The sequence below is a fragment of the Solanum verrucosum genome, unplaced genomic scaffold (genome assembly GCF_900185275.1).
Source record: "Solanum verrucosum unplaced genomic scaffold, falcon-dt-bn FXZP01000208.1, whole genome shotgun sequence".
Classification (NCBI taxonomy): domain Eukaryota; kingdom Viridiplantae; phylum Streptophyta; class Magnoliopsida; order Solanales; family Solanaceae; genus Solanum; species Solanum verrucosum.
The window spans coordinates 2,728,208-2,755,062 of record NW_026020329.1 but is presented as its reverse complement, the minus strand read 5'-3'; the positions used below and the strand labels follow the sequence as shown (position 1 = coordinate 2,755,062).

The 26,855-nt window shown below is 35.4% G+C and overlaps 1 protein-coding gene across 2 annotated transcripts; it reads left to right on the top strand.

Moving 5' to 3' along the window:
- Positions 1-2,506: 2,506 nt before the first annotated feature.
- On the top strand, positions 2,507-12,316 carry LOC125836024 (inositol 1,3,4-trisphosphate 5/6-kinase 4). Of its 2 annotated transcripts, none has more exons than XM_049515117.1 (13): positions 2,507-2,702; positions 3,519-3,554; positions 3,881-4,079; positions 4,585-4,605; positions 4,806-4,900; positions 7,153-7,221; positions 7,472-7,674; positions 8,754-8,907; positions 10,006-10,119; positions 10,417-10,479; positions 10,790-10,935; positions 11,010-11,145; positions 12,002-12,316. In XM_049515117.1, exons 1-13 carry the CDS (start codon positions 2,568-2,570, stop codon positions 12,155-12,157), a joined length of 1,527 nt encoding a protein of 508 aa, XP_049371074.1. In that variant the 5' UTR covers positions 2,507-2,567; the 3' UTR covers positions 12,158-12,316. The 2 variants fall into 2 exon arrangements, with proteins under 2 accessions (XP_049371074.1, XP_049371075.1); XM_049515118.1 differs by having other exon boundaries at positions 2,627-2,702; positions 3,841-4,079.
- The last annotated feature ends 14,539 nt before the right edge of the window (positions 12,317-26,855 follow it).

Below are 26,855 nucleotides of genomic sequence, written 5' to 3'. Positions count from 1 at the left end.
GATTTTCATTTTATACTTAGCATTACAAAGCAGGATACTCACAAGGGATCGAGTAATAATATGGGGATGTGTAGAAGATGTCAAGTGTGTCCTATAAAAGCCATAATCAAATATTCTTTCAATGTTTGTTCTGTACTCTATTGGCAAAGTATCAATAGGGAGACTTAAGGATGAGAAGAGGAAACAATTTGAATAAATGTGTATTACAAAGGCAAGCAAGCACGAGCTGAGGTATATATAATAGCACTAGCGGTAAGTGTTTATGTTATTTTACAGGAAAAGATAACAAGAACCCTTGCAATGATGTCAATACAAGTAGTTCAAAATGTGCATATAAGAGGAAGAATAAAATCAAGACTAAGCTATGTATTGCAAATTTTGAATTTTTACACTGTGAAGATGCACGATACTTAGCTAGATTAATGATGATATTGTTGTAAGGTACTTATAGTAGTGATAGTGGAGATTGAATGTTGTTGCAAAATTAGAGTTGTCCAATTTGCTTGTGTTACTGATCTGTAATGCTAAAAAATCAGAAGAAAGTATGCAATATAAAAGTTACCCCACCCCACTTCAATCCACATACTTTTACCCTCCCCGGGTAAATGACATAACTAAAGCACCTCGATCCCGTGCATCTCTGTTACACCATCCTAAATGTCAATCATAGCCTAACCCTTCTACTACATAGATATCCACGAATACAAGACCATCACTAGCCTGATCAACCATTATGCTATCTATTCTCAATTTATCATGTCAACTCCCTAACCTTTTTTGAAACAGTAAATAAAACTGACACCTTCGACTCTTTCATACTCAAACTAAACCCAACACCATTTAAAAGCCAAGCTCATCATGATAAATAATAAATACAATTAGAAACAACTAAGAACTGAGTCCACATAAACTCAGCTCAATTGTTGAAATAATTGTGAAAATAAATCCCTAAGCATTGACTTGTCCATAAAAAATTAACATACTGCAACCATTGATAGTAATATAGCCCAGACTCCCAAACCTTATCTTGACTTATCTTGTAGATCGGAGGTGGTTGCTAGAGTTAGCTATTTGACAAATCATGGGACCTGATGAGGGTACCTAATCCTATTGTGAGAATGGTATTCCTATGCGCGAAAAGGACAGTTGAAAAAGTATTCTGCACAGAGTACAGTCTGCCATCTATTGGACTGCAGGAGGTGGTGCGTGTCTGTGCCGTATGGCAGGGTCGTTGGCCAATAACCTGCCTCTAGGGTTTTTGTGTCTATCACATATAAAGCTCGCTTCAATAGACACAATATTAGTTTTTGCATTCCTAAAAAGTTCAAGAACACAACAAAAACCATCCTTTCCAGAAGTATTTTCCTCAAGAACAACATGACATGATAGAGCTGTTAGAGTCTTTAGTTGTCTTAGGGTTTATATTCAGTGCTTATCTTTGTAGATCTATTCCTAAGTTATAAAGGAATTAGATTAGTGTTTCATTTCAGTGTTAATCTTGAGTCATTGCTAGAGTTAGCTATGGCCAGTAGATGAAGTCTAAGTCAACTAGAGTTAGTTGGTTTAGTGGGCAACAAAGTTGTTGCTTAGTTAGAAAAGAAGTCTGAATCAATTAGAGTTAGTTGATTCAGTGGGAAACATAGTTGTTGCTTAGTTAGAAAAGAGGTTTGAATCAATTAGAGTTAGTTGATTCTGTAGGCAACAGAGTTGTTGCTTAGAGGGGGAAGGGATTTAAAGTTAAATTCCTAGGTTACAAGAGCCTGTAATCTGAATCGTTGTTTCGTTTGAGTGAAATGGAGTTTGGGTTGAAATCTTGTGAGTAAAGGTCGTGGTTTTCACCATCCTTGAGCAAGGGAATTTCAACGTAAAATCCTTGTGTCTGATTTACTTTGAGCTATTTATTTTCCGCACTTTTATTTCAGTTACTGTTCTTGCTGAGTCAATGAACCTGGTCCGTTGACTAATAGTGGATGCACACATTCCAACACCTCACCTATTTTTTTCTTTCAAAGTGGGAGAAAAATAAAAAATAATGCATTAATTAAGTTGCAGAATTTCGCCAACCCGCTATAGTGAAACTCAGACCGCTATAGCGGCGCCGCCATAACGGGAAGCCTCCCACTACGGCGGGCTAACGTAAGCCTAGACCAAAATTAAATTTGGGCCAAAATAGTTGTGCGCTTAAATTTTAAAAATTCTTGCACCGCACTTCTAGACTTTTGAGACTCCATACGAGATGCCCTTTAATATCAATGAATCGGATCGTTACATAAAAAAAAGACATTTTAACCCATTAAATAATAATAGAAATATTTTTAGAGACAATAAATTTACCATACACAGTACGATACAACATGTAAGAACCATCCAAACAAACTAGTAATTATTAATCTTTGTAGGATCATTTTAGAACTAACAAAGAAATTGAATACACAATTTGACATGATAAAATTGTTTTGGGACCTAACCAAACATTTCCAATTTCCCCAAAAGATTCCACTTTTTATGAATGTTAAGCTCACGCAGTTCTATGCAAAGCTAACTTTGGAGAAAACACAGAAAGAACAATGTGTGGAGTGAAGGGTATTGTGCTGGACGCTTCAATTCTGTTGAAAGCTGGTGATGATGAAAATGGGAGTCCCTCTCTTAGACCTGATGCTGTTTATGTTCTTCGCAAGCTTCGATACTCCAACATCTTCACTGTAAAAATATCAACTTTTTCTTGATTTTTTTTTGCCATTTTATTGTTTTCTTCTTGATTCTTGAAAAATTGTAGAATACCCAAGAATTGTTTTGCAAATTAGTTGGGTTTATGAGTGTTTGTGTATGCGTTATGTTTCTGTTAAGTTACATGCAATCAATTAATTAAGTTTCAATTTCAAATTAGTTGGATTTGGTATATGGATCTTTTGGTTTATGGGGTTATTGCATCAAAGAATTGTCTTTTAGTGTTGTTCTTTATTTGGGTTTTGGAAATTGACTGTGCTGTGTGCTCCAGGATTTTTCATTTTTGGGTTTTGAAATTGGAACCTCAAAGGTGAATTTTGAACCCCTAAACCACTAAGCTAACGTCTAGTCTTGTGTTCAGGGGATTCAATATTATATACTAAAAATAAAAAAACATACTTTCCTATATAGTGTAATTTTTTGCCGAGGGGTTAGGATGGATACCTTCACCCCCTCCTAGATCCGCCCTTGGCCGTGTGTAACTCACATAGACACAGTTGTCTTCTATCTAGTTGTTTAACTTCTGAGGGCCTTTTTGATTAGCCATGTAATTGGCAGTTCTTACAATAGCTTGACGATAATCATTGTTCAATCTAATTTTGCCAAATTGTTTCTTCTTTTTTGTTATTCTCATTTGGGCAAAGATGATTCTTTTGAGGAAATTTTCTGTATTGCTGAAATAATTGGATTTATGGGTTGTGAGTAATTTTTCTTCTCCTATTAATTATTTGCGGTAGTTGAGGAATTGTTTGGTTTTATAAATGAAATGTTATACCTTTCAATTTTTGCAGGGTATATCCTATGGACTTGATCTTTCTGCTCCTAAGGTGATGTCCTTTCTGCTTTTTTGTTTTGCATTTCTTTTGGTGTATCACGTTTATTGATATGGTTGTGTAAAGAAATTTTTTGCGCTAGTATTCCTATTGTCTCAAAATTTCCCTTTCCTACCAAAATAGTTTAAATGTCTTCATCAATAGTTTTTATATCCATTTCCTTCTATTTCTACATTTTTCTTCAATACTTGGCCCTTGGCTTGTTATTTTAGTTCTCAAGTCCCAAATTTATTCACCTTATGAGCGGCACTACAACAATGATGTGGACTGATATTTTCAGAAAAATTGGAATCTCAAACAATTGCAACTGCTTGTTTTAGGTGCGCCTCCTCCAAGAAAGTGCAAGACTATATTCCTACAATTGTTTTGTCTTCAGGCCATCAGCCATAGACAGCTTTGTAAGTGAGGTTTCTTTGGAATGGGGCGACAATACTGGAAGTTATATGCATGTAGTTTCCAGTTACAAAGACGAGGAGATTGCCCAAATGATAAGCTCTGGCTGGCTGATCACTGTTCTACGTGAGTTCCAATGCATTGACCTTCTGTTCTTTTTTTGTTTTGATAAGCCCACCTATGCATTGATAACCTATAGAAAAAGGGAAAAAGAGAAACAAGAAGAAACCTCATGAAGCTTCTGATTTAAGTAACTGAGATGTTTCCTTTACTTGTTGCTAAATGATTGACTGTTTTTAGTTTTTATAGCGACCTATTTCTTAAAGCATTTCACTCTATAGACCTAACATTTAGAAGGTTCTTTTTGAGGATCATTGGATTTTCAAATGTATGCTCCATGAAAGGGTTCCAAAACTCAAAAAGGCTGCACTTTCCTCAAAACTTAAAATCACTTACATTACCAAACTAAAGTCCTTACCAACATATAACCTGTTTTTTATTTTTGAGGTGAGTGGGTATGATAATTATCCGCAGGAGGTTTGATATCTGTAGTCACTGTGTGTGGAAAGTTTGTTGTCATTCTCTCACATATGTGCTTGCAAGCATCTCATCATCTGACCTATTTTTGCAGGATCTCCTGGAAAAGCATCAGGTATAAGCTCACAACTATCTTGTCCCTTCAAACAATAGTTTCAAACAGTTTAAAGGATTTCTTTCTCATTCTCTGGGGAACTCCTTTGTTCTAGCTTGTGAATTGCTGTTGTAATTCATATTGAAGAAATTTGTTGGCCTCTGTCAAGTGGTGAGATTGTTGTTTTCTTCTGAATCTTAAAATTTCTACATTCACGTCAGATGTTGAATATAGTACTGGAACTGAAAATCCAAGCAAGATTTTCATTAACAAGCTTGAAGAACTGCCTCTGATTATCTGCCATTTGAATAAAAAGGTGAGAAGAAATATCATGTACTGGTGTGCATTTGGAATTCCTTGAGCTTCTTAAATAAGATTTACTGGAAACTCTGTAACAGCTCTACCATAGTGGCTTCTCCGAAACATTTGGTCATTTATTCCTTTCTGAAGCTACTGTTAGTTTGTACCACATGATGTTTTTCTCCAGGCTGGGCTTCAATGCATCCTCTGGCTTTCAACATGACCTTTTTTTAGTTTTATCTTAGTAAAATAATAGTTTTATTAACACGGTGGGGAAGTTACCGCTATACAGGTGGTATACAAAAGTAGGGAGCCTACATAGGGTTGTGGACGTATGGTTCGTTCTACACAACCAGCCCCCAATCATCTATACTAACAGGAGCCTCATGTTGTACAAAAAATGACTAGAAACAAAAGGTAGTTCCTCATTTGTACAAATTCAATTTTCACACTTTGAGAAGCTCTTTTTTACTTTCCCCCTCCGAAGTACTGACATGATAGTGAAAGGGGCTACATCCAATGCTCTGTGTCTTCTTTCCTTCTTTTAAAAACCTAGCTGAACATCACATCCTTGATGATAGCCGACATTGCCCACTGTATTCCCAACCAAGTTAGAAACTAGTGGTCGGCGTCTTCTTCGGAGCATTTTCAGTGTAACACACATGTATCACCAGCTAACATATGTTATCCTTCTTTTCCTCATACTTTTAGATGTACAAATCCCCCCTTGCAGCACATTTGTTATCGGCTAGGTGGGGTTTCATCCCTTCTTCCGAGTGCTGGGAAATCTACACCGATCGGTGCTTGAACATTGTATCTTCTCTCCTTAGTGGTTTGTGGAAGGATTTCATCAAGCTAGTTTCACATCCCTTCCTTTGCATTTCCAAGCATCCTGGTCACCATGTGATGATTTGCTCGTAGAGTAATTCCATGAGATTTTGGAACTCTTAGATCTCCCAATCTAATAGGTTTCTCATGAATCTCAAATTCCAAAAGTTCCACTGTCTTGTGCCCTATGTACTCGAGTTATTGCAGTAACTCTCTGGCTCAATATGCTAAAGTTCATGAAAGGCATGACTGAGGGCGTCGTCACTGCACCAACTAGGTTAACAAAAAGTTACAACTGATACTATTTCCATTTCATGCTTTAAATGATGTTGCCATTGAATAATCCCCACCCAAAATATTTTTCTATAATCAGCATCCATAAGGCGACATTATGATGTCCACCCTCCACCTTCCCTCTTGGAGGCCATACTTAGGTACAATAACTCTTCTTCCAAGGACCTCCACCTTGTTGCTGAATTTCTCTCTCTCTCCATTTACCTCTTGCTTCTTAGAATGTACTTTCATGTTATTTACTAGACCAGTTTACCCACCATTTTTCAGAAAGTTGGTGCTAGTATTTGTTCATATAAAACCAGATCCTTCTACCATGATATACAAGTCATTCTTTTGCTTTCTGTCTCCAGTTTTCCCCAATATCTTCAGCTGTCAGTGCGTGAAATCTTACCTCCCTCTCCACTTCACTGTGGTCAATGAAGGTTATGCAGTGGTTTATTGGTATGGGAAGGACATCTAAGTTAAAGAGGGTATTTTGTTGCCGATTACTTTGCTATCTTTTGATAGACAAGATTTGCTACAAGTCGCTACCATTCATTACTTCTGCTATTCTCTTTTTTTCCATATTGATTGCTCATGATCAATTACTACAACTGCTTATCATTATGGCATCGGATCAATTACTTGAGGGGCATTGTAAAATTTATATTTTGCTGAGGCTTTTGATTCCATGGGATGATGGGATGATCCTGGTACATATTTCATCATCTTGAGTAAAAAGAATGTAATAAAGAGGAAGTGTATATGTCCAGAAACGTGAAAATTGTGGAAGAGTTTAGTTTCTCAAAGATCTTAGAATAGTTAGTTTCTTCTGTAGCTGAATGACTATTATCCTATCCAAAGAAATCATAAAGAACGAATCTTTAGTGAGAAATTGCACCCCAATTCGATATTGTTACTGATGTGTAAGAAACATATTTAGTGAACAGATCCTCTTATTTATTTATTCACTGGCAGTGGCAGGAACATAGAGCCATTTTAATGCTGTCTAAACAATACTTAACTCTTGAGTGTAGTTTTTTTTATTGTTAAAAAAAAAGTATAGTTAACTAATGAAGAATTTTTTTTGTATCCTTTAGAAATTGTTTGGGAGCGTAACGATTAATGTTCTTAAGGGTTCTTTATTTTATGCTATGGGGTAAGCAGGCAATGGGCAAGGATGTCAAGACGGTTGGTTACTTGATGAAGCCTTCTCGTGAAGAAGATTTTGCCAAGGTCTGTTCTGGTGGCAAAATGAGTTGAGTACTTACTTATTATGCATAAATGGGTGTCAAGCATCCAAACTTCTTGCATAATTTCAAATAGTTGATGTTTTGTGTATGTCTTCTCCATGATCCCCGGCTTAAAATTTTTGAAGTAGGGTTTTTCTGTTGGTTCATATGATGAAATGTAGTTAGTGCTTTGCTTGACTTAGGAACCTTTCATGATATGTTTTGAGACTTGACATTTTTCTTATGTTTTGCAGAGAGGGGCATTCCCCATAAAACCTACACCAAACGGGTTAATTTTTGTGCCCCTTACCTACGCGCTCCCTATATCACAGCAGTTACAAGAAATTGATGGTGTTCTACATAAAGCAACTGATGACATCATTACTGTTGAAATGAGCGGCTCTTCAGATTTTGAAAACAAAGTTACTTATACAGAGGGCATGCAAGAGTTACAAAGGTGACTTCCTGTTGTTAACTTATAATGGGTTAATAATATACTGCAGAATAGAAAAAGGGGTGATGATTCTTTACTATATCTCCTTTAAGCGCCTTCAAACTTCTTTCACAACTACATGATAAGAAGGTAAAAACTTGCCCGTACACTACATGATAAGAAGGTCAAAACTTGCCCGCACCCAGTGTTTACATATCATGGTTAAGTGATTAGTCGGAGAAGTGTTTGAGGAAACAAATACCATGCATCTATTTGTTTGGTGTAAACACCTGGTATGGGTAAATTTTTACTTGATAAGAATCTCAATTTGTCATTTCTTTATGTGAATCGCCTTAGTACCCTTTATTTTGTCAACCTGAGAAAATAGGGTGTTAAAAAATTCATAGCTATATACTAGACACTGGAAGTCTGTCCAACTAAGCTCATCCTCAAAACTTCTAAGCATGAAGTTGTTAGAGGTAATCCAATAGAGACATACCGAGGACTGTTATGAGGGCCAAGAGACCCTATTGTTTAAGCTAGAATTGAAAATCTAAAAGCTAAATAATACTAATAACACGATGTAGATGATAAGACAGTTTTAGCTAGCTCTAACTATGTGCCCTAGTTCATGTTTAGATCGGAGAGCTATACCCTGTCAGTCGAAATAAGTTTGTATCTTTACCTTATGCTCTGTAAAGCTCATGATGGCTTGGAGCGATCAAAAAGATTTAATGCTTTCATTCATTCTCTTATAGCCTCTCTGATAATGATAATCTGTTGATAGCAAAATGTGGATGCTGTTCATAGATCGTTGTAATTTCTTGATGGAAATGACTTTCTTCAAGCAGCTGAATGACATCTTTAATATTTTTGCATTATCTTTTTTTTTCCTGATTGTTTTTAGCCTGTATCCATCTGAAAGATGCATTGCATCACATTGTTTTCAGCTTGAACTGGTAATGAGTATCGAATTAATTTCTGGAAACTTGGATGGAAGTTTCTGAAATGCATTTAGAACTTTCTGTTTGAGCTGCAATAAGTTCATGTCAGAGGAGTTGGTTTAAATCACACTAAATCTCCTTTGGTTATTTTCTGTTCAGGTACATCGGATGCCATCCTGACTGTTGTGTGATTGACCCATTCACCAACATATATCCTGTTCTTGATCGGTTGAAAATACAGCAGATTCTAGGTGGTTTGGAAAATCTTAACAGTAAAAGCTGCAGTAAAATCAGAGGTCCCCATTTTCTAAAGGTCCCTTTTCCTTAATGGTACCCATGTTATGCTTACATTGAAAAATCTACGGTGAAATCTTTGTGACTTCAGTCCCTAATCTTTTCCTTATTGATTCATAATTGCATCATCTGTTTCTTTATTTTCTTCATTAAGCAGCCTACTTTTCTGAAGCTATGTTAAGCGATGCCTTATTTTGGGGTGTCAGTTCCCACCAAGTATATGGCTACAATGTGTTTTGGGTGGGATCAAGTGCTATAGGCTTTCTGCAATCTGAGTTGATGGTGTCTTTAAGTGGGGATAAGTGATAACAATAGTGGATCAGCTTGGTTAGTCCAGGAGAGAGTTTTAGGCTTTTCCCACTTCATGAATGAGAAAGATCAGTCACTTTGTTGCTTTACAATGGCCATCCAAGTTGAAATTGCTTGGTTGGGATGAAATTGTTTTTACTATGGAATTTTTTGTCCAACCAATGCAGTAGTTGATATGGTTATATAGAACCTTACCTGAGAATAAAACATGGCCGAAAAGAAGGAAAATATTATGCTACGACAAGTCATTTTAATTGAATTGTGTGCCACTGGTTTTTTAGTCTCATGACTCTCATTTGTTGCATATTCAACTATATAGTATTTAGATGCTTATGCATCGTTTTTGGGTTTTGTTGTTTGCTCATTATGAGCTCTCTTCACAGTTAATGGGGACATCTTTCAGTCACCATTAGGCTGTAAGACTGTTTTCAAGAGTTTACCTGGGACCATTTTTGTTTAAAGTTAATCATTTTGTTCTGTTTTTATCACTGCTTAGATCAGGCAGGTTAAATTTAAAGTTGAAAAATTTAATTAAACATAAATACTTAAAAGATTTTATCTGTATCTTATATTTCTTGAGATTAAGATCTTTGTATGTGTTCCTGAAATGAAGCTCCTTTTGCCTCACTATTTAAAGATCTAAAACCGAACTGTGAACCCAAAAATTGGATAAGAAAATGCTACAACACTTCAGTTTATGGTAAGTTCACTGCTCATTTCATCATTTATCATATACATCTGTAGGTATGTGAACATCAGTTTTCTCTACTTGCTAGATGTTTGATTTAACATGCATTTCTTCGTGCAGGTTGTCGATTTTCGTGAGCCCAAGTTGGAAGACAAGCTAGTCGATGCAAAACTGTCACTTCCGAACATTGTAAAACCCCAAGTTGCTTGTGGAGTTGCTGATGCTCACAGCATGGTAATACTGAATTCTCAATAATACTCTTTGTCCCTCTCTCTTTCTCTCTGTACATTTATACTTGGAACTTCTACTCCATAAAAGGTTTGGTATATGGATTCCTCCTTTTGATGTTAGTAAATTTTTTAATCCTGTACTGACTATCTTTGCTTCAGCTCCAAGCTTTGCCTTTATATATATATCTTCCATCTTTTTTTTTTCCATTTGTCCTGTGAATTGTCGATTGATTTTGCAACTTTCTTTTTGATAAGTGATTTTTCTTGTATGGCAGTCTTACGTAGAATTTTTAATGGACAGGCAATTGTCTTTAAGGCAGACAGCTACAAAGACCTCAATGTCCCTCTTCCAGCTATTGTGCAGGTAAATAAGGGGCTATATGTAATGAACATAATTTTTATCATCAGCCTCTTGAATGGTAGAACTGGTTTAACTTGAACATTCTAAGTTGGTGCCTTTGTGAAAGTGTTGTGTATTTTCTCATCCATATGTAAGATGCTTTCCTTATATGCAAATGGCAATGGGTAGGCACTTGATTGTATCAGATACGGATTTGCGAGATGTTTTGGAAGCACGGATATTGTGCAAACAACAGTTGTCATCTAAATAGATTATTTCCTTCTAACATAAGCTTTCTCCTCCAAGTTAAATATGAAGACAAGTGTAACTGCAGGAATATGTGGATCATTCATCCACTATGTTCAAGTTTTACGTTGTTGGGAAGAAGATTTTCTTTGCAATTAAGAAGTCTACACCTAATGCAGATACCTTGATAAAGTTAGCTGAAGAAAACGAGTTGAAGCCATTACTTTTTGATAGGTATTTTACCACTTCAAATTCCTCTGTCTGCTATATGCATTTTCTATGCCTCTTAAGAACACCTATTTTTGCAGTTTAAAATCTCTACCTGTTGACAAGCAAAAAAGCCAAAATGAAGATAATACACGGATTGATCATGAGCTAGTCACTGATGCTGCAAATTGGTTGAGAAGGGTGCTTGACCTTACTATTTTTGGCTTTGATGTTGTGGTAAGTACTTTCATATTCCTCACCCCTTACAACCTATGTTTTAGCTGATTAGCCTTTTGTCTTCATTTTTTCTGGGAAATTAAAGAGAAATAAATTGGATCAGCTTTAGGAGAATAAGATGCCCTTCATCAATAGCTGTTAAAAAGATATGCACAAAGATACATCATTTCCATCCATGCTATAAACCAACATCCCACTGAAATGCTTTAACTTGTAGTAAGACTGAATCATCTAATAATCTCGCGAGAGCTGTGTGGTGAGGCGTCAAATAGGACAGGTTCACTCAGTGATTGTGGACAAGCATATATGTACAATTCGTCCCTATCCTTTTGTCAAAGTTCCAAGTATTGACAATCTCTAGGTAAAGATAGATCTCTCCACCAAAATAAATTATTCCTCGACTCCCTTATGTAGTGCTTTGATTCTTCTTTCTGTCCACTACGAAGAGAGGGCCTTGTGCTTGTCAGTTCAGCAATGTAATTGTAAAATGAATGTAACATTAAAAACAGACTTAACTCTTATCAGCAAGCCTCTTCTTTGGGCCTTTGCCTATGGTACCTCTTCTTTGATGTTTTATAGTTGCCTATTAGCTTTTGTGCTGTTGGGATAATTGATTTCTAATTGAAAGGTAAAACCATAACAAGGTTTTAAATAACATTTGCCAGGGCCAAAAACAATCATATCCATGATTTCGCTCTAAACTAAAAGTTCTCAAATCTCAGCTTCTTCTATATCCTTGTTGCTAAGCTGATAATTTTGCCACAACTAAGTGAAATAGATAGTTATAAATATTAGTTAAAGGGAATAGGACTCGAGCAGCACACGTTGTGATAATGACTTTTGAATCGAATCTCAGATCCAGGAAAGCACCGGTGACCATGTCATTGTTGATGTAAATTACCTCCCATCGTTTAAGGAAGTTCCTGATGAGGTTGCAATACCGACATTTTGGGAAGCCATAAAGGAGAAGCTGACTGGAAAACAAAGCACAGAAGCAGCAATATTGTTGTAATATTCATCTTAGTAGCAGGACTAACTAATAAAAAGGTTATATCCAACAGATACTGACTACCCTTTTCTGTTTTGCTATTTGTGTTATCAACTGCAACTTGTTCTGTAAATTCGGAATCCTATTTCATTCTGTTCAGCTTAAGTTCTAGCTTTGAACATTAACTATCTGTAGTTTCTATAATTTGAAATATCAGGAAGTTGATTCCCTTATCTTTCCTCCATCTATTTGGATTTAGGGGTGTGTTCAGTATGACGGAAAACTATTTATTTTCTTGTGTTCGGTAGGTAAGCAAAATATATTATCGTCAAAGCATTTGTATATAATTTAGACATACTATGAGAGGTGGGGGTGAAGATTAGGTGTGTTGGAGTGTGGGGAGGACACGATATAGTACAACTTGTTTTCCCTACTTTCATGAGGGAGCTCATATTTCCCATTTTTAAGGAGCTTGCCTTTTTAGAGAAAATGTTTTCCAAAATATTTGACCAACCGAACATGAGAAAATTGGAAAATATTTACCGAACACACCCTTGAAGAGTGGTTTTGTATCTTTCAGCTTGAGGAAGAATATAGAAGAGATGTATGTAGATTTTAAAATCTCCGTAGAAATAAAATGTTTGGGCATCCTTTTTGGGTCGTCAAGTCTTGGTGGATAGAGTTATTTTGTTAGTATAAGTAAGTAATCCTAGAATAGTCGAGGTGCGTGTAAAATAGTCTTGATCCATTACAAATAAATAAAGGGAAAAAGGACAAATATACCTTCGAATTATTGTAAATGGTATGCAGATACTCTCCGTCATACTTTTGGGACATTGGTGCCCCTGCCGTCCAAAAACTAGAGCATATATACCCTTTATACTAACGGGAATACACGTGTCATAATCTTATCCACCGACCCGACATTTATTAAATATTGGATCGACGGATAAGATTGTGTCACGTGTCCCTATTTAATCTTCTGTTAGAGTGAAGGGCATATATGCTCTAGTTTTTGGATGACAGGGCACCAATGTCCCAAAAGAATGACGGAGGGTATATACATACCATTTACGATAGTTTGGGGGTATATTTGTCTTTTTTTCCATAAATAAAATAATTGTATTAGGATTTGTGACTTCCTAATATTCTTCACTGCCAAAGGGGAGGACTTAGGGTTGTTTGGTTTGAAGGACAAGAGATAATAATTTTGGGATTAATTTGGTTAGGAGTAAGATTATAGTCCTCCGTTTCACGAAGAATGGCCTGGTTTGACTTGACACGGAATTTAAGTAAATAAAGAAGACTTTTGAATCTTGTAGTCCAAAATTAAAGTTATGTCAAATGTACAAAATTGCCTTTTAATCTTGTGGCCTTAAACATGTTACGTGGAAAGGTGAAATTAAAATGTTACCGAAAAAGAAAGAGGTCATTCTTTTTTAGAGCAGTTTATTCCATGTTTTGTAGGCAATTTTCTTGATTATTTATATCATAATATTATGGTAGGCTGAAAATTGAATAGACCACATAATTTGGTACATTATTTTTTTTATTTTTTTTTGGTATTATGTATTTATATTTTATTTTCTTCAAAATAAGAAACATCGTATTGAAGTATATTTTATTACATATATAATACATATGGTATATTATTATAATACTGACAAATTTATAAACTAGACTATATCTCGATTGAAATGTCTTTTGTGTAATTGATTAATGCAGAGAATTGCTTGTACTTTCTTTTGAATATTTCTACATGTTTAAGGTGTCAATATGATATAATTGAAACGTTTTTACAAATTTTAAGGCATAATTATTTATTATCTATATGTAAATCGAAGTCAAATAAACTATGATTATCATCAAAATTTAGCTTAAAAATATCGTATCATATTAAGTTAATTTATTATGATAATAATATAATATTTTTATAAAACAAAATTAAAATTACCGGACCAAAATTTTCAATATTGTCTCCAAGATTATAATTTCAAGGTGGACGTCAGCCACAGTTTGTAGAATTATTAGTTTGGTATGTGTTGGAACTTTGGTCTACACCAAGAAATGACTTGATTAGTGTCTGAATAATTGTGTTTCATTTGAAAATAAATAAAAATTGAAATACTACGTAAACGTGCCATTTAATTTGATTTTAGCTGATATTTATATTCTTTAATTTTAGGTGTGCATAAATAAACATTTAAACTCGTATAAAATTGAGCAAGTAGACTCATGTGTTCTACATGACGTTTTGCGTAGCAATTCACATTCTACGTGTATTATGTCACATTGGACACATGTGTCTACTTGTTCAATTTTATACAAATTTAAATGTCTACAAATGTACATCCAAAATTAAAAAATAGGTTAAATATCAACTAAATTCAAATTAAAAAACACGTTAATATATTATGCGATAAAATGATTATGTTCATTGTAAAGACAAAAAGATAAAAAATATTTATTTTAATTATATCTTTTAAGGTAGATCATCACCAACCCATTCCCTACCACTGTCCAAACAAATAGATTATTTATTATTTATTGGGAAATAAAGTTGCAGCCTAATAAAAATGTCGGTGAACTTTTTTTTTTCGCATTTGTTATTTTAGGGGGAAAATATTGGGAAATCATTACATTTTAGTGATATTTTCATAAAAAAATAGTAGTTATAATTTGTCTAATTACAATTAATAATAACAGAGTTAGAGAAGAGAGAGTTGAGTGAGACAAAGGAAAGAGACATGCAAATTGTATCTTAGATACAATCTATATCTCAATTGAAATTGAGATATACGGATCATATATACACAATTACAGAACCTCCTCTTTCTCTCTCTCCCAAATTTCGCTCTCCTCTCTTCTAAATTTGCATACAAATATACAAGTGCACATAAACTTTAAGATTGAAACATAGACACACATAGATACATATTATATCACAACCACATCATTGCATACAAGGTGAGTAGACATGTTAACGTTCGATCATAGTGACTATTGGCTAGTGACAAAAGAAGTTGTTGAAGACCTATAAACATAACATTTTCTGATAATAATTATATTTTTTTTCCTGATATATAGATACAATATGATAATAGTTGTATCAACATTTTTTTGTACACATATAATTTTAGTTCTTTTTAATACATAGATAAAATTGGATGTATCAATTGAAGAAGATATAGTCTGATCATAGGTGTATCATTTTTTTTTTATATCACAAACACAATTTTTTTAATACATAGATACAATTAGTTATATCATTCTAAGAAGAGAGAATTTCAAACATTGAATAACAAATCAAGAATCCAAAATGATTTTTTTAATATATCGACGTTAATTCAATATAAAAATAAATCAATAATCAGCAGTTACCCAAAAATATTGAGGACCAAAAATTACAGGTGTAGATAAAAATAATTCAAGTAAAACATCAATGAGGCGTATTTATATAAAACAGAAAGGATGAAAAAGAAAGATTCACACATTGAATTATGGAGAAGATGAGAGATATGGGGCGAGAAGGTAACATGAGAGGATAGAGGCAAGCAAGAGAGGGAGAGGAAGGTGAGTACAATTCACACCTAGTTATAAAATGTAATAATATTTATCAATAACAACAAATAATAAAAAAATTAATTAATTATGCTTCAATTTTTTTCTATTCAAGGCACTAATTTATTTAAAATATTTTTCATTTTATTTGAATTTATGAACTTGGAGTTTTGTTTGGTTATACATTTTATAATATGTGGATTTCTATTCATATTTGAATGTATTATTATTACAAAATTGAGTTTGAAAATAGTTATAACTTGTTCCCGGATTTGGAAACACAACTTCAAATTGAAATTTGAACTTTTCATGTACAAACATTGTTTTTAATAAAATAAAATTTATTTTGCAAAAAATGTGAATCATAATTTTACAGCCAAACGGGTAACTTAAAAGTGAAAGAAAATATGCCACCATACAAACAATTTTTCTTCTTTTTCATATCAACAAAAAGAACACGCAGTTGCTACAACACATTCCCATTGTCCTTTGAATTTTCGGGCAATACAGATCTTACCATTGAAAAATAGTAGAAAGTTATCAAATATTTCTTCCGTTCTTTTATTTGTCCAATATTTTTTTTTGCACTATTAATATATTAAGATACTTTTAAAAAAAATATTTTTAACATCAACATTAAGTACTTATTTTCTAAATCGTTTTTCAAGACTTAATATTAAAAATTAATTAATATGAATATTTTATCATAATCATTTTGATTCTTTATCATAATCGTACTTATCTTCAATTTGAATTAAAAATATATAGTCAAAAATATGAATTGAAGATAAATATCTTTTTAGTTCTTTATCATTATCTCACTTATTTGTAATTTGAATTTGAGTTGAGACACTGATTTTTGACCATTGGAATACCCATATCATTCATCTTCCTAAGACTCACTCGAACCATAATCCTCCCTTAATCACTCTCACTGGTTCCAGATCCAGCAGGAGGGAAAAATCCTTCAAACTCGAAAAATACTGGATGGATCACCCAAATTTTAGTAATTTAGTGAAAGATAGTTGGACGAATAGAACTCTCCAAGAAGCCCTTCGAACATTCACAACTAGTGCTTCTGACCGGAGCACGAGAACCTTTTGAAATATTTTTAGAAAGAAATACAGACTCCTAGCTAGACTAGCGGGTATTCAAAACTCTAGTACCCTCGCTACAAGCTCCTTGCTTCAGAATCAGGATTCTGACTTAAGGAAAAAGTATAACCATATCCTTAAAATCGAAGAGGACCACTGGAAGTTAAGATCTCGTATCAACTGGATTGCGCATGGTGATGCTAATATAAAAAATTTTCACCTCTCAGTTGTTAACAGAAGAAGAAGAAACAATATCTCTTACTGCTATATTCTAGTTGTTTTGATGATCCTCACAAATGCATAATCTAACCAGGGACCAGATCTAGGAAAGGGTCCTCTGGTATTGGGACTGATAAAATGGGCAGTGAATGAATAAACTCAGCATGAGGAATATTTTTGTGTCTTCATCAAAACGGGGGAAAATGTTATATTCTAGGTGTTTTGATGATCCTCACAAATACAGGGACCCGGTCCCTGGCAGAGTACCTCCGTCCAGACTCAAAGTGGTGCACAACTGTAAAGCTATCTTTACAGTTGTCTTGTCAGGTTGGTTGGTGAGATGTGCAGCGTACTTCATCAATATGAAGGGCGGACAGATTTATTTGTTTAAGTGGTCAAAACCCGTGTTGGTAACTGATGTATACAACAATAAAAAAACAACATTATTCATTCAAGAAGTGAGAAAACTAGCAAGTCTTTTACAATAACTCAAGCAGCAAAGAACTCAGCAAGGGACCTGGTCCCGAAAAGTCTGCGTACGAGAAAAGGACGAAAATACAGTTGTCAAAAAGCTGCCAACTCTGATGTGGTTGGTGCACATCTTTTCATGACAGTAGGCACTCAGCCAATAGCCTGGTCCCAAAGGTTTGTGTCCACTTTGATATAGTCTCTTCTCCAAAACACAAACCCAAGTTTTGGCAAACAAAGTTTTGGATTTCAGAAAATCCAAAAAGCTCAAAAGCAAAGGCCATCTTCAAGAAGTATTATCCTCAAGAGCAACATGGACCTGATAGAGCTGCAAGTTGTCTAGTTGTCTTAGGATTATATCTTCCGTGCTTACATTGTAAATTTATTCCTAATCTATAAATGAATTAGATTGTTGTTCAGTTCATCTAAAAGTCTAAGTCATCTAGGTGGGATGGTTTAGTGGGCAGTGTTGTATCTGCTTAGTTGAAGTCTAAATCATCTAAGAGTTAGGTGGTTTAGTGGGCAACATTGTTGTTGCTTAGTCAAAGTCTAAATTGTCCAGAGGGTGGTGGTTTAGTCGGCAACCTGTGTGTTGCTTAGTTGAAGTCTAAGTTGTCTAGTGGTGATAGCTTAGTGGGCAGTGTGGTATATGCTTAGGCTCTTCAAGTAATAGAGTTATTACTTGGTTGTGAGATTAATAACTTCTTCTCACGTTGGCTGTAACTGTTGTTCACTTTTGCTTAAAGAAGATTAGTGAAACAGTTGAAAATCCTATGAGACAGGCCGTGGTTTTACTCCCTTGAGCACGTTTCCACGTAAAATCCTTGTGCAGATTTTACCTTCAACTATTTACTTTCTGCACTTATTTCAGCTACTGTCCTTACTGAGTCACGGGACCTGGTCCATTGACGTATAGGGGATGCTGGCTATTGCCTGTGCTTACATTCTATTCTTATTTTTGTCAAGGGACCTGGTCCATTGATTCTTAGTGGACACCTATATTCTATCAATTGGTATCAGAGCAGGTGCTCTCTGGCTGGTTAACACCAAGAGAGATTCCTGTGAAAAGATGGTTGCTCCACTGAACAAAAATCAAGAAGCGTCAAAGAAGGAGTTGAAGAAAGACAAGTCTCTAGCTCTCAAGGTGATATCTGGTGAAACTTTTTGATGAAGATGAGGACATGACATACCTCACGAGAAGGTTGCAAAAAATAATGAGGAAACATAGAGGTTTACGGAAGGCAGGAAACTTAAACAGAGCTGCAAATACAAACTACCTATGCCACACGTATGGAAAGCTAGGGAATTTCATTAGAGATTTTCCCATGCATAAGGTTGAAGCCAAAGAGTATCAAAGACCTAGAGGAGAGAAAGACAAAAAATGGGACTTGGTCCCCGATAAGAAAGCAAGAAAAGTTGCAGTTGACTACGTTGTGAAGAAAGCTTTTGCTGCATGGGGAGACTCCTCAAGCGAGTCAGAAGAATTAGAATGTCCCGAAGGTGCATCCATGCTAGCTGTCAAAGACGATGATAATGTGTTTGATGGCATGTTCGCATTCATGGTAAATTCTGACGAGGAGGAAGATGAAGAAAAGGTAACTCTCTTTGACCTTAAACAAAACTTGAATGCTTACTATGTTAGGAAGTTGAGAAATCTAGCTGCTGTTCTGATTGACTCTGTTATAGAGTTAACTACGGAAAAAGACTCTATGAACAACAATCTAGATAGTTTCAATGAAGAGAAGTTAGCCTTGACTGATCATGTGTCCGTTATCGAGGAACAATTGACTGTTCTAGAGACTGAAAATCTAGAAATCAAGGAGAAATTGAAGATGCTGAGTGAGAAATCTGGCAAAGGGAAAGGAGAGGCTAGTAGTTTGCAAATGGAGCTAGAAGCTAGTCTGAACACTGCTGAAACCAGACTTGCATTGGCCTTGGAAAGAAATGATCAAATGGAAAGGGACCTGGTCCGTCTCAGAGAAGAACTGAAAAATTCTCTGAGATGGACTAACTCTTCTAAACTACTCTCAAATGCCACCAATCAATGTCCTAACAACAAGAAGGGTTTAGGAAGTTCAAACATCAGTCCTCCCATATGTCTGTATTTGACAATTTGTTATGCCTTCATTGTTGCCGCAATGGTCATCTGAAGAAGGATTGTCTAGCCTTTAAAATGTCTCAAGAAAACCTTTCTTCCTACACCAGACTAAAAGCTGCACAGAAAAGAGGACCTGCTCCCACTGCCAGAACTCCCAAAATGAAAAGATTGTCCTGCCTCATTGGTCAAAAAGTTCACTTATCATGCCTTCATCTGTTTACTGGGGACTCAGACTAAAATGGGTTCCCAAGGATATCAAGTGATATGGTATGCAGGTGAGAGGAAGTAACATTAGTCAATGTTGGTTCATGAGTGGCGGATGCTCAAAGCACGTGACTGGTAAATTAAAAACTTCCTCTCTCTCTCAAGGCACTTCAAGGTGGAGGTGTCTCTTTGGGGCAGGAAATGGTACTTGTTTTTGTGAAGGCAGGACTTGAAAGTCAGTGGAACACTCTTTCGAAGTTGTGTACTATGTCAATGGGTTGAAGTACAGTCCTCTAAGTGTTTCACATATCTGTGATAAAGGAAATGAAGTCAAGCTCTTATCAGACAAATGTGTGGTCACAACTTGATCTCTTAGATGATAATGTTGACAAAAAGGGAGATTTAAGAAAATGTACTACTGATCTCAACACCGCTTGTAACATTCTCACTTCCCTTGATGCTCAAGGTGAGAATATTGATCTATGATACATGAGACTTGGTCATGTGAGCTCTTCTCTCTGAACAAACTTGTGTCGAGGGAACTGGTCACGGTCTGCCCAAAATAAAATTTTTAGATGACAAAGTTTGTGATGCTTGTGTTAAAGAGAAGCATATCAGATCATCCTTCAAGTGGAATAAGCAGGCTGCTAATCTTCCAAAGAATGTTCTGGCTGAAGCGGTGAATAGTCCATGTTTTGTGACCAAAATGATGATATTGAGAAGTTTAATCTCAATAATGTTGAAAGAGTAAATGTGTGGATTGAAAAAGATGTTCATGTGATTTTTGATGAGTTTGGGAGAATTGAGAAGCAAGTTGAAAAACAAAGAAGATTCTGAGATGAAAGCGATGTTACAGATTCAGAAAGATGACCTAAACAATGAGCTTGCTGAAGAACATCCTCTTCATGAATCCAGCAATCCCAAAGGAGCTGATGCAGATGATGAACCTAATGAGGGACCTGGTTCGGTAGACAATGCTGAGCAAAGATGATGCAGTTCAAAGTATGACACTCAGTTTCCGGACAAGCTGACAGGAAAAACATTGATGATTATTCAAGTATATATTAATGATATCATCTGTGAAGCAACTTTTGAGATGTTATATGAGGAGGTTGCCGCACTCATGGGTAGTGAGTTCTAACTGAGCATGATGGAAGATGTATTCGTAAAGCCCTAAGCAAGGACCAACTTTTCATAAAGGGACCCGGTTCAAGCTTAGAGAAGCTGCTAAAGAAGTTTCATATTATGGATGCCAAGTTAATTGATACTCCCATGGGAAACAACTCGAAGCTAGATGCAGATGGATCTAGTTTAGATGTAAATGATGCAAGTGCTAGGATTCATGCAAGATTCCAAGATTATCCAACTGAATCACATTTGAAGGTTGTTCAAAGAATCCTAAGACATTTGAAGAAGATAGGGACCTGGTTCTATTCTTCTCATCAGGAGATTTTTTTTGTGATGTTGATCATGCTAGATAACCAGTTGGTAGAAAGAGTACCTTATGAATGACTTATGTTCTAGGTTGATCTCTTACTCATGAGGAACTAAAATGCAAGATTCAATTGCTCTTTCAACAACTGAGGCAGAGAATGTAGCAAGTGCAACTTGAGGTGATCAACTCTTGTAGATCAAGCAGCACCTTGAAGCTCTTAGAAGACCTGGTCAAGATAAACAAATTGAAGTTGGAGATACTGAAACTGAACTGAATGGATCCTGCCTGAAGCAATCAGCCTCTCATGACTATGAAAAGGGAGCAGGTATCCTTGTTTTTTTAGTTGTGTATGTTTTAGCAAGTTCAGTTTCATACCTTTTGTAGGTATACACACATGGCAAGGCTGACGGAAAAGGAAGGCCAGGACAAATCAAGACAATCACATTCAAACTATAGAGAAGGACTCGGTCCGCTCTCGAAGGTTAGCACTCTAAACATTGCATTTTGAATTATGCATGAGAACCGCTGAAATTGCCACATATCTTTCATTCAGTTATCTAATCGTTGTGCCATCATTTGAATACCAAGATGACACTTTGTTTCACACAATACACCCTTTTACTTCCCTTATACTTCACCTTTCTTTCCATCTCCCCAGAAAATTAAAATCCCTTTTCAGAAATCAGAGTTTTCAAAACCCTTTTTTCTCTTCTCTAAAAAATACTTTAAATGTTTCAACCCTTTGTTCCTACTGGGGAATTTTCGGATGGAGAAATTTTTGAGTGTGACGAGGGACTTGGTCCGACAAGCACAAAGAAGAAGGTGGAAAAAATGATATTAAAAAAGGAAGAGGGTGATATTCTGAGAGCTCAAAGTATTCTGAATATGAGTGTGTTTGACCTTGAAAAAAAATGAAATGAAAAATGGAAATGGTTTCTCATTTATTGATCTATTCATCTCAGAGGCGTTGTGTAAGTTTAATCTTACTAATCTTTCTGTCATGAGAAACTCGGGCTTGATATGAAAGTTATGTCAGTTGCACATGGAACTAAAATAGTTTGTTTATATGCTTAGCTTCTGAAGGAACAATTAGAGGGACCAGGTTGAAAATATAAAAAAAACTGGCAGCCCTGAAGGTCGGCAGCAAAGCATGCCGAACTTTAAGAGAAGCTTCTAAAAAAGAAAAAACAACCATGCTAAGGGATATGTTCTACTAATTCTATTCCTTTCATCCCTTGCCTCTAAGCCATCCCATCTCTTCCTAAATTCCCTTGTCAGTCCTCCTCTTTTTCTATTGAAACTCAGTGGGTATTGTCATGGTTCTCATTCATAATGATGTCTGCAATGCTTCGATGGCTGATCTTTTATTTGTGAATGAAAACTGTCTTGTTTCTACTGACTGGTCTCATTACTTTATGCATTTTTACTCATGCTCAGTATTGCCCAAGTGGCCATGGATTTGCTTGAACTATATTTCTGGCAACTTGGTTTACTACTTTAACCCCTTTTTATGATGTCAAAAGGGGAAAGATTGTTAGGGTATGAGATCAATGATGGTAATCAATGATGACATGGATGACATGGTAATGCCGACAGGGGGAAACTGTGTTACTTGAAGAGGACATGGTCATGCTGATAGGGGGAAAAAGTGCTACTTAAAGAGGATATGATCATGCCGATAGGGGGAAGAAGTTGAAAAAGTTTGTCATAATCAAAAACGGGGAAAATGCTGTTTTGTTGTCGATGTGAAGTTTTGATGATTTGACAAACTTCGAGAGTGATGTAAAAAGGGGACCAATCCAGTTACCTGAAGAGGCATGCTGATAGGGAAACTGATGATAGGGGAAAGAAGTTGAATAAGTCTGTTATCATCAAAAAGGGGGAACATGCTATGTTGAAGCTGATGTTAAGTTTTGATGATTTAACAGACTCGGGGATCTAACAAGGGACCAAATCCTTGTTATTGGGACTAACGACATGGAAAATTAATGAATAAACTCAACGTGAGGAACATTTGTGCGTCATCATCAAAAAGGGGGAAAATGCTATATTCTAGGTGTTTTGATTATCCTAACAAATGTAGAATCTAACCAGGGACTAGATCCAGGAAATGGTCCTCTAGTATTGAGACTGATAAAATAGGCAGTGAATGAATAAACTCAGCATGAGGAATATTTGTGTGTCTTCATCAAAAAGGGGGAAAATTTTATATTCTAGGTGTTTTGATGATCCTTACAAATACAGGGACCCGGTCCCTGGCAGAGTACCTCCGTCCAGATTCAAAGTGGTGCACAACTGTAAAGCTATCTTTATAGTTGTCTTGTCAGGTTGGTTGGTGAGATGTGCAACGTACTTCACCAATAGGAATGGCGGACAGAGTTGTTTATTTAAGTGGTCAAACCCGTGTTGGTAATTGATATATACAACAATAAACAAACAATATTATTCATTCAAGAAGAGAGAAAGCTAGCAAGTCTTTTTCAAGAACTCAAGTAGCAAAGAACTCAGCAAGGGACCTGGTCCCGGAAAGTCTATCCTACATTTTTGCCATCATGTTTTCCAGTCCCAAATTGTTTCTCCATCCATTAACAAGATGACTTTTTTATGTCTTATCCCGAAGTTTCTCAACGCGAATCAATTGAAAAATTTCCGACCTATAGGTCTTTGCAACACCATTTACAAGATCATCGCTAAATTTATTGCCAATCGCATCAAACCACACTTGGTCAAACTCATAGGCCCCTACCAAAAGATTTTTCTCAAGGGTCGTAGGGCTTGTGATAACGCCATCGTAATTCAAGAACTCGTTTCCCATCTAAGTAGGACAAAAAATTAGAAAGGCTGCCTTATCCTCAAACTTGATCTTGAGAAAGGCTTTGATCGACTAGAATGGTTGTTTGTCTACCGAACTCTTCACCACTTCAAATTCCCTCAAAAAATCTCTTATCTTATTATGAATTGCATTAGTACCTCTAACATCGTTTTCCTATGCCTCCTTATATCTTCATTCTATGCATGTAACTTTTATCCAATTATATAAACCACCAAGTTGACATCCTCTGGGAGCTTGTCACTATTCAACCTAGGGGACCTCAATTCTCCCATTTGTTTTTTTGCAGATGACCTAACTCTTATATCTAGTGGGAATCATAATTCCATTCACACTATGCATAAATGCATGTCCCTGTTCTGCGATCTATCGGGACAAAAGATCAACGCCGTAAAATTCAAATCTATGTTCTCCAAATATTGCAATGGTAGTAGTAGGGACTTAGTTTAATGACTCTTTAACATTACAACTACCACTTCCTTTGGTAAATACCTTGGTTTCTCCATCCTAAATCACAAACCTAAACCACGAACTTCCAGTACATTATTGATAACATGAGGAAAATGCTTGCTAATTGGAAAGTTAACTTATTGACTATAGCTAGACAATTGACTTTAGCCACATCAAATTTGAACTCCATTCGTGCTTATGCTATGCAGTATTTAAATCTCCCCAAAAAAACTTCCAACTCAACCGATAAGATCCAAAGAGACTTCTTATGGGGAACAACTGTCAAATGAAAAGGCTACATTATGTGTCCTTGGGATAAGGTAGCATCACCAAAGGATTTTGGTGGTCTAGGGTTACTGCCCGACGAGGTTAAAAATAAAACTATTCTAACTAGCCTCACCTGGCGGCTTTACACTAACCACACCTCCCTATGGGCCAACACCCTGATTGATCGGTACCACTCTAGGCCTACACCTTCTTCACATTCCTTTATTTGGAAGAACATCCTCATCAGAGGAAAAATTTTCTCCCAAGCAACTGCCTAGAACATGCGACAAGCATTTCTATCAACATATGGCATCATCGATGGATTCCAGAAACACCCCCTCTTAGATCTATTCTTCATGTCCCTTGCAACAAGGTGAGGATCACCTCAATTTATATTCTCTTTGGAATGGAGAGGGTTGGGACTGGTCAAAGGTATCATTCAAGCTACCCACCTCATTAACTCTCCAAGCCTCCGGTATAAGCCCTAATAAAGATTTGGGTGCTCTCGACAAAACCTACTGGGCCCTCAATAGTAATGGTATCTTCACCACCAAATCTGTCCAAAAACTCATCACCCCTTGTCGCACCATATTTTGAACCAGCCGAAACAGTTCACAACATATTATGGCTGACACTCTGATTTTTGAAAAAAATTTCTTTGTTTTAGAGTCGCCACCTAAATTTTAAGGAAAATATTAGGAAAACCATTTTTTGAATATGTAGATGTAAACTCTGTTTTGATTTGCGAAACCAGTGAGATTCTGAGTAAGAGTTTTGGTTACTCGAGGGGAAGGTGTTAAGCATCCCTCAGAGCCTATCCGAAGACAGTCCTTAAACTCAATTTAGGATAACATAATTAGGAAAAAAACTTGTTTATTTAGTTGCTTTAAAATCAATGGTAAGTAAATATTATTAGTTTAAGAAAAAAGTAAAATACAAGGTATGACATATATATGTCTATTAAATAAAATTAACAGTAGTATATTTATCATACGGTAAAATAAATGTACTTAAATGTATGATAAATTTATATGTTGGAAAGTATAGATGTACCTTATATAAACTTATCCTAAATATAAAAATGTTGAGTTTAAAGGATATGAAAATTTATCGTTTTATTTATATATAGAATTAAGACATGAAAGAAAAATAAAGATAAAATGGGATAGTAACCGGGTGTAAATATGTAGTAAAATAATGTGTATATTAAAGTGTAGGGATTAAAAAAAAAAGGTAACATTTGTAAAAGTGATAGTAGATATGGAAAAAATAATAATATGAAGTGTAACCAAATAATAAGCTACGTATAGAGAAAACAAAAAATATAGAATTTTGTACCTTTTTGCATATGAGATATATATGTAGGTACCTTGTATTTTGAACCTGTTGCATATCTAAGATCTTGAAAATAGCATGTTAAGAGATTAAAATATTTTAGCAATATGTGTTTTATAAAATAGAGATAATAATAATAGTAAATATAATTTCTTCACAAAGGGGTAATGTAAAAAAATAATATAAAATGGGCCTAACTATTGTGACTTATTCTATAGTTAATTATTTATTTTTTGTTAAAAATATATAGGTCGGCTTTCTTATTTATATTTTCTAAAAAAATATACACACATTTCCTAAAAGGTAATTATTTTCGCCTTTAAACTAATCTCAAAGTCATTTTGAAAGTCTTTAAATGATAAGTTTTTCTTAACATAAAGGCCTAAGTAAGGGTCGATAAGTAAAGCCAATAAACATTTTGGTCCTTCTCGAAATAAATAACTTAAGCTGTATGTATCTTTTAAGACAAAAAAAAGGTAATAATTCTAGCAAGCCTTGTATCATCCATTTTGGTCTTTTAAAATCATATTTTCCTTTTGAAAGTAGTATTTTAAAGTCACCTTTGGACCCAAACTACTGCTCTTTTAAACTCTCAAAGTATAGTGGTTAGCTCCAAAAATGTACTTTTAGATCCTAAAAAATGGCGTTTTTAAACTACAGTGAAAAACTACATTTTTTAGACTAAAAAAAAAAATCTGCACAAAGGGATAAAAAAATGACAGTTTCGTCTCTCAAAATCTGCTTTTTTTTTTAATCAAGTC

Bases quoted from the DNA above. Each gene is read 5' to 3' on its own strand.
- LOC125836024 (XM_049515117.1), top strand. From the start codon at position 2,568: ATGTGTGGAGTGAAGGGTATTGTGCTGGACGCTTCAATTCTGTTGAAA. The intron at 4,080-4,584 runs GTGAGTTCCAAT...CTATTTTTGCAG, and splicing joins CTGGCTGATCACTGTTCTAC to GATCTCCTGGAAAAGCATCA. The intron at 10,120-10,416 runs GTAATACTGAAT...TTTAATGGACAG, and splicing joins TTGCTGATGCTCACAGCATG to GCAATTGTCTTTAAGGCAGA.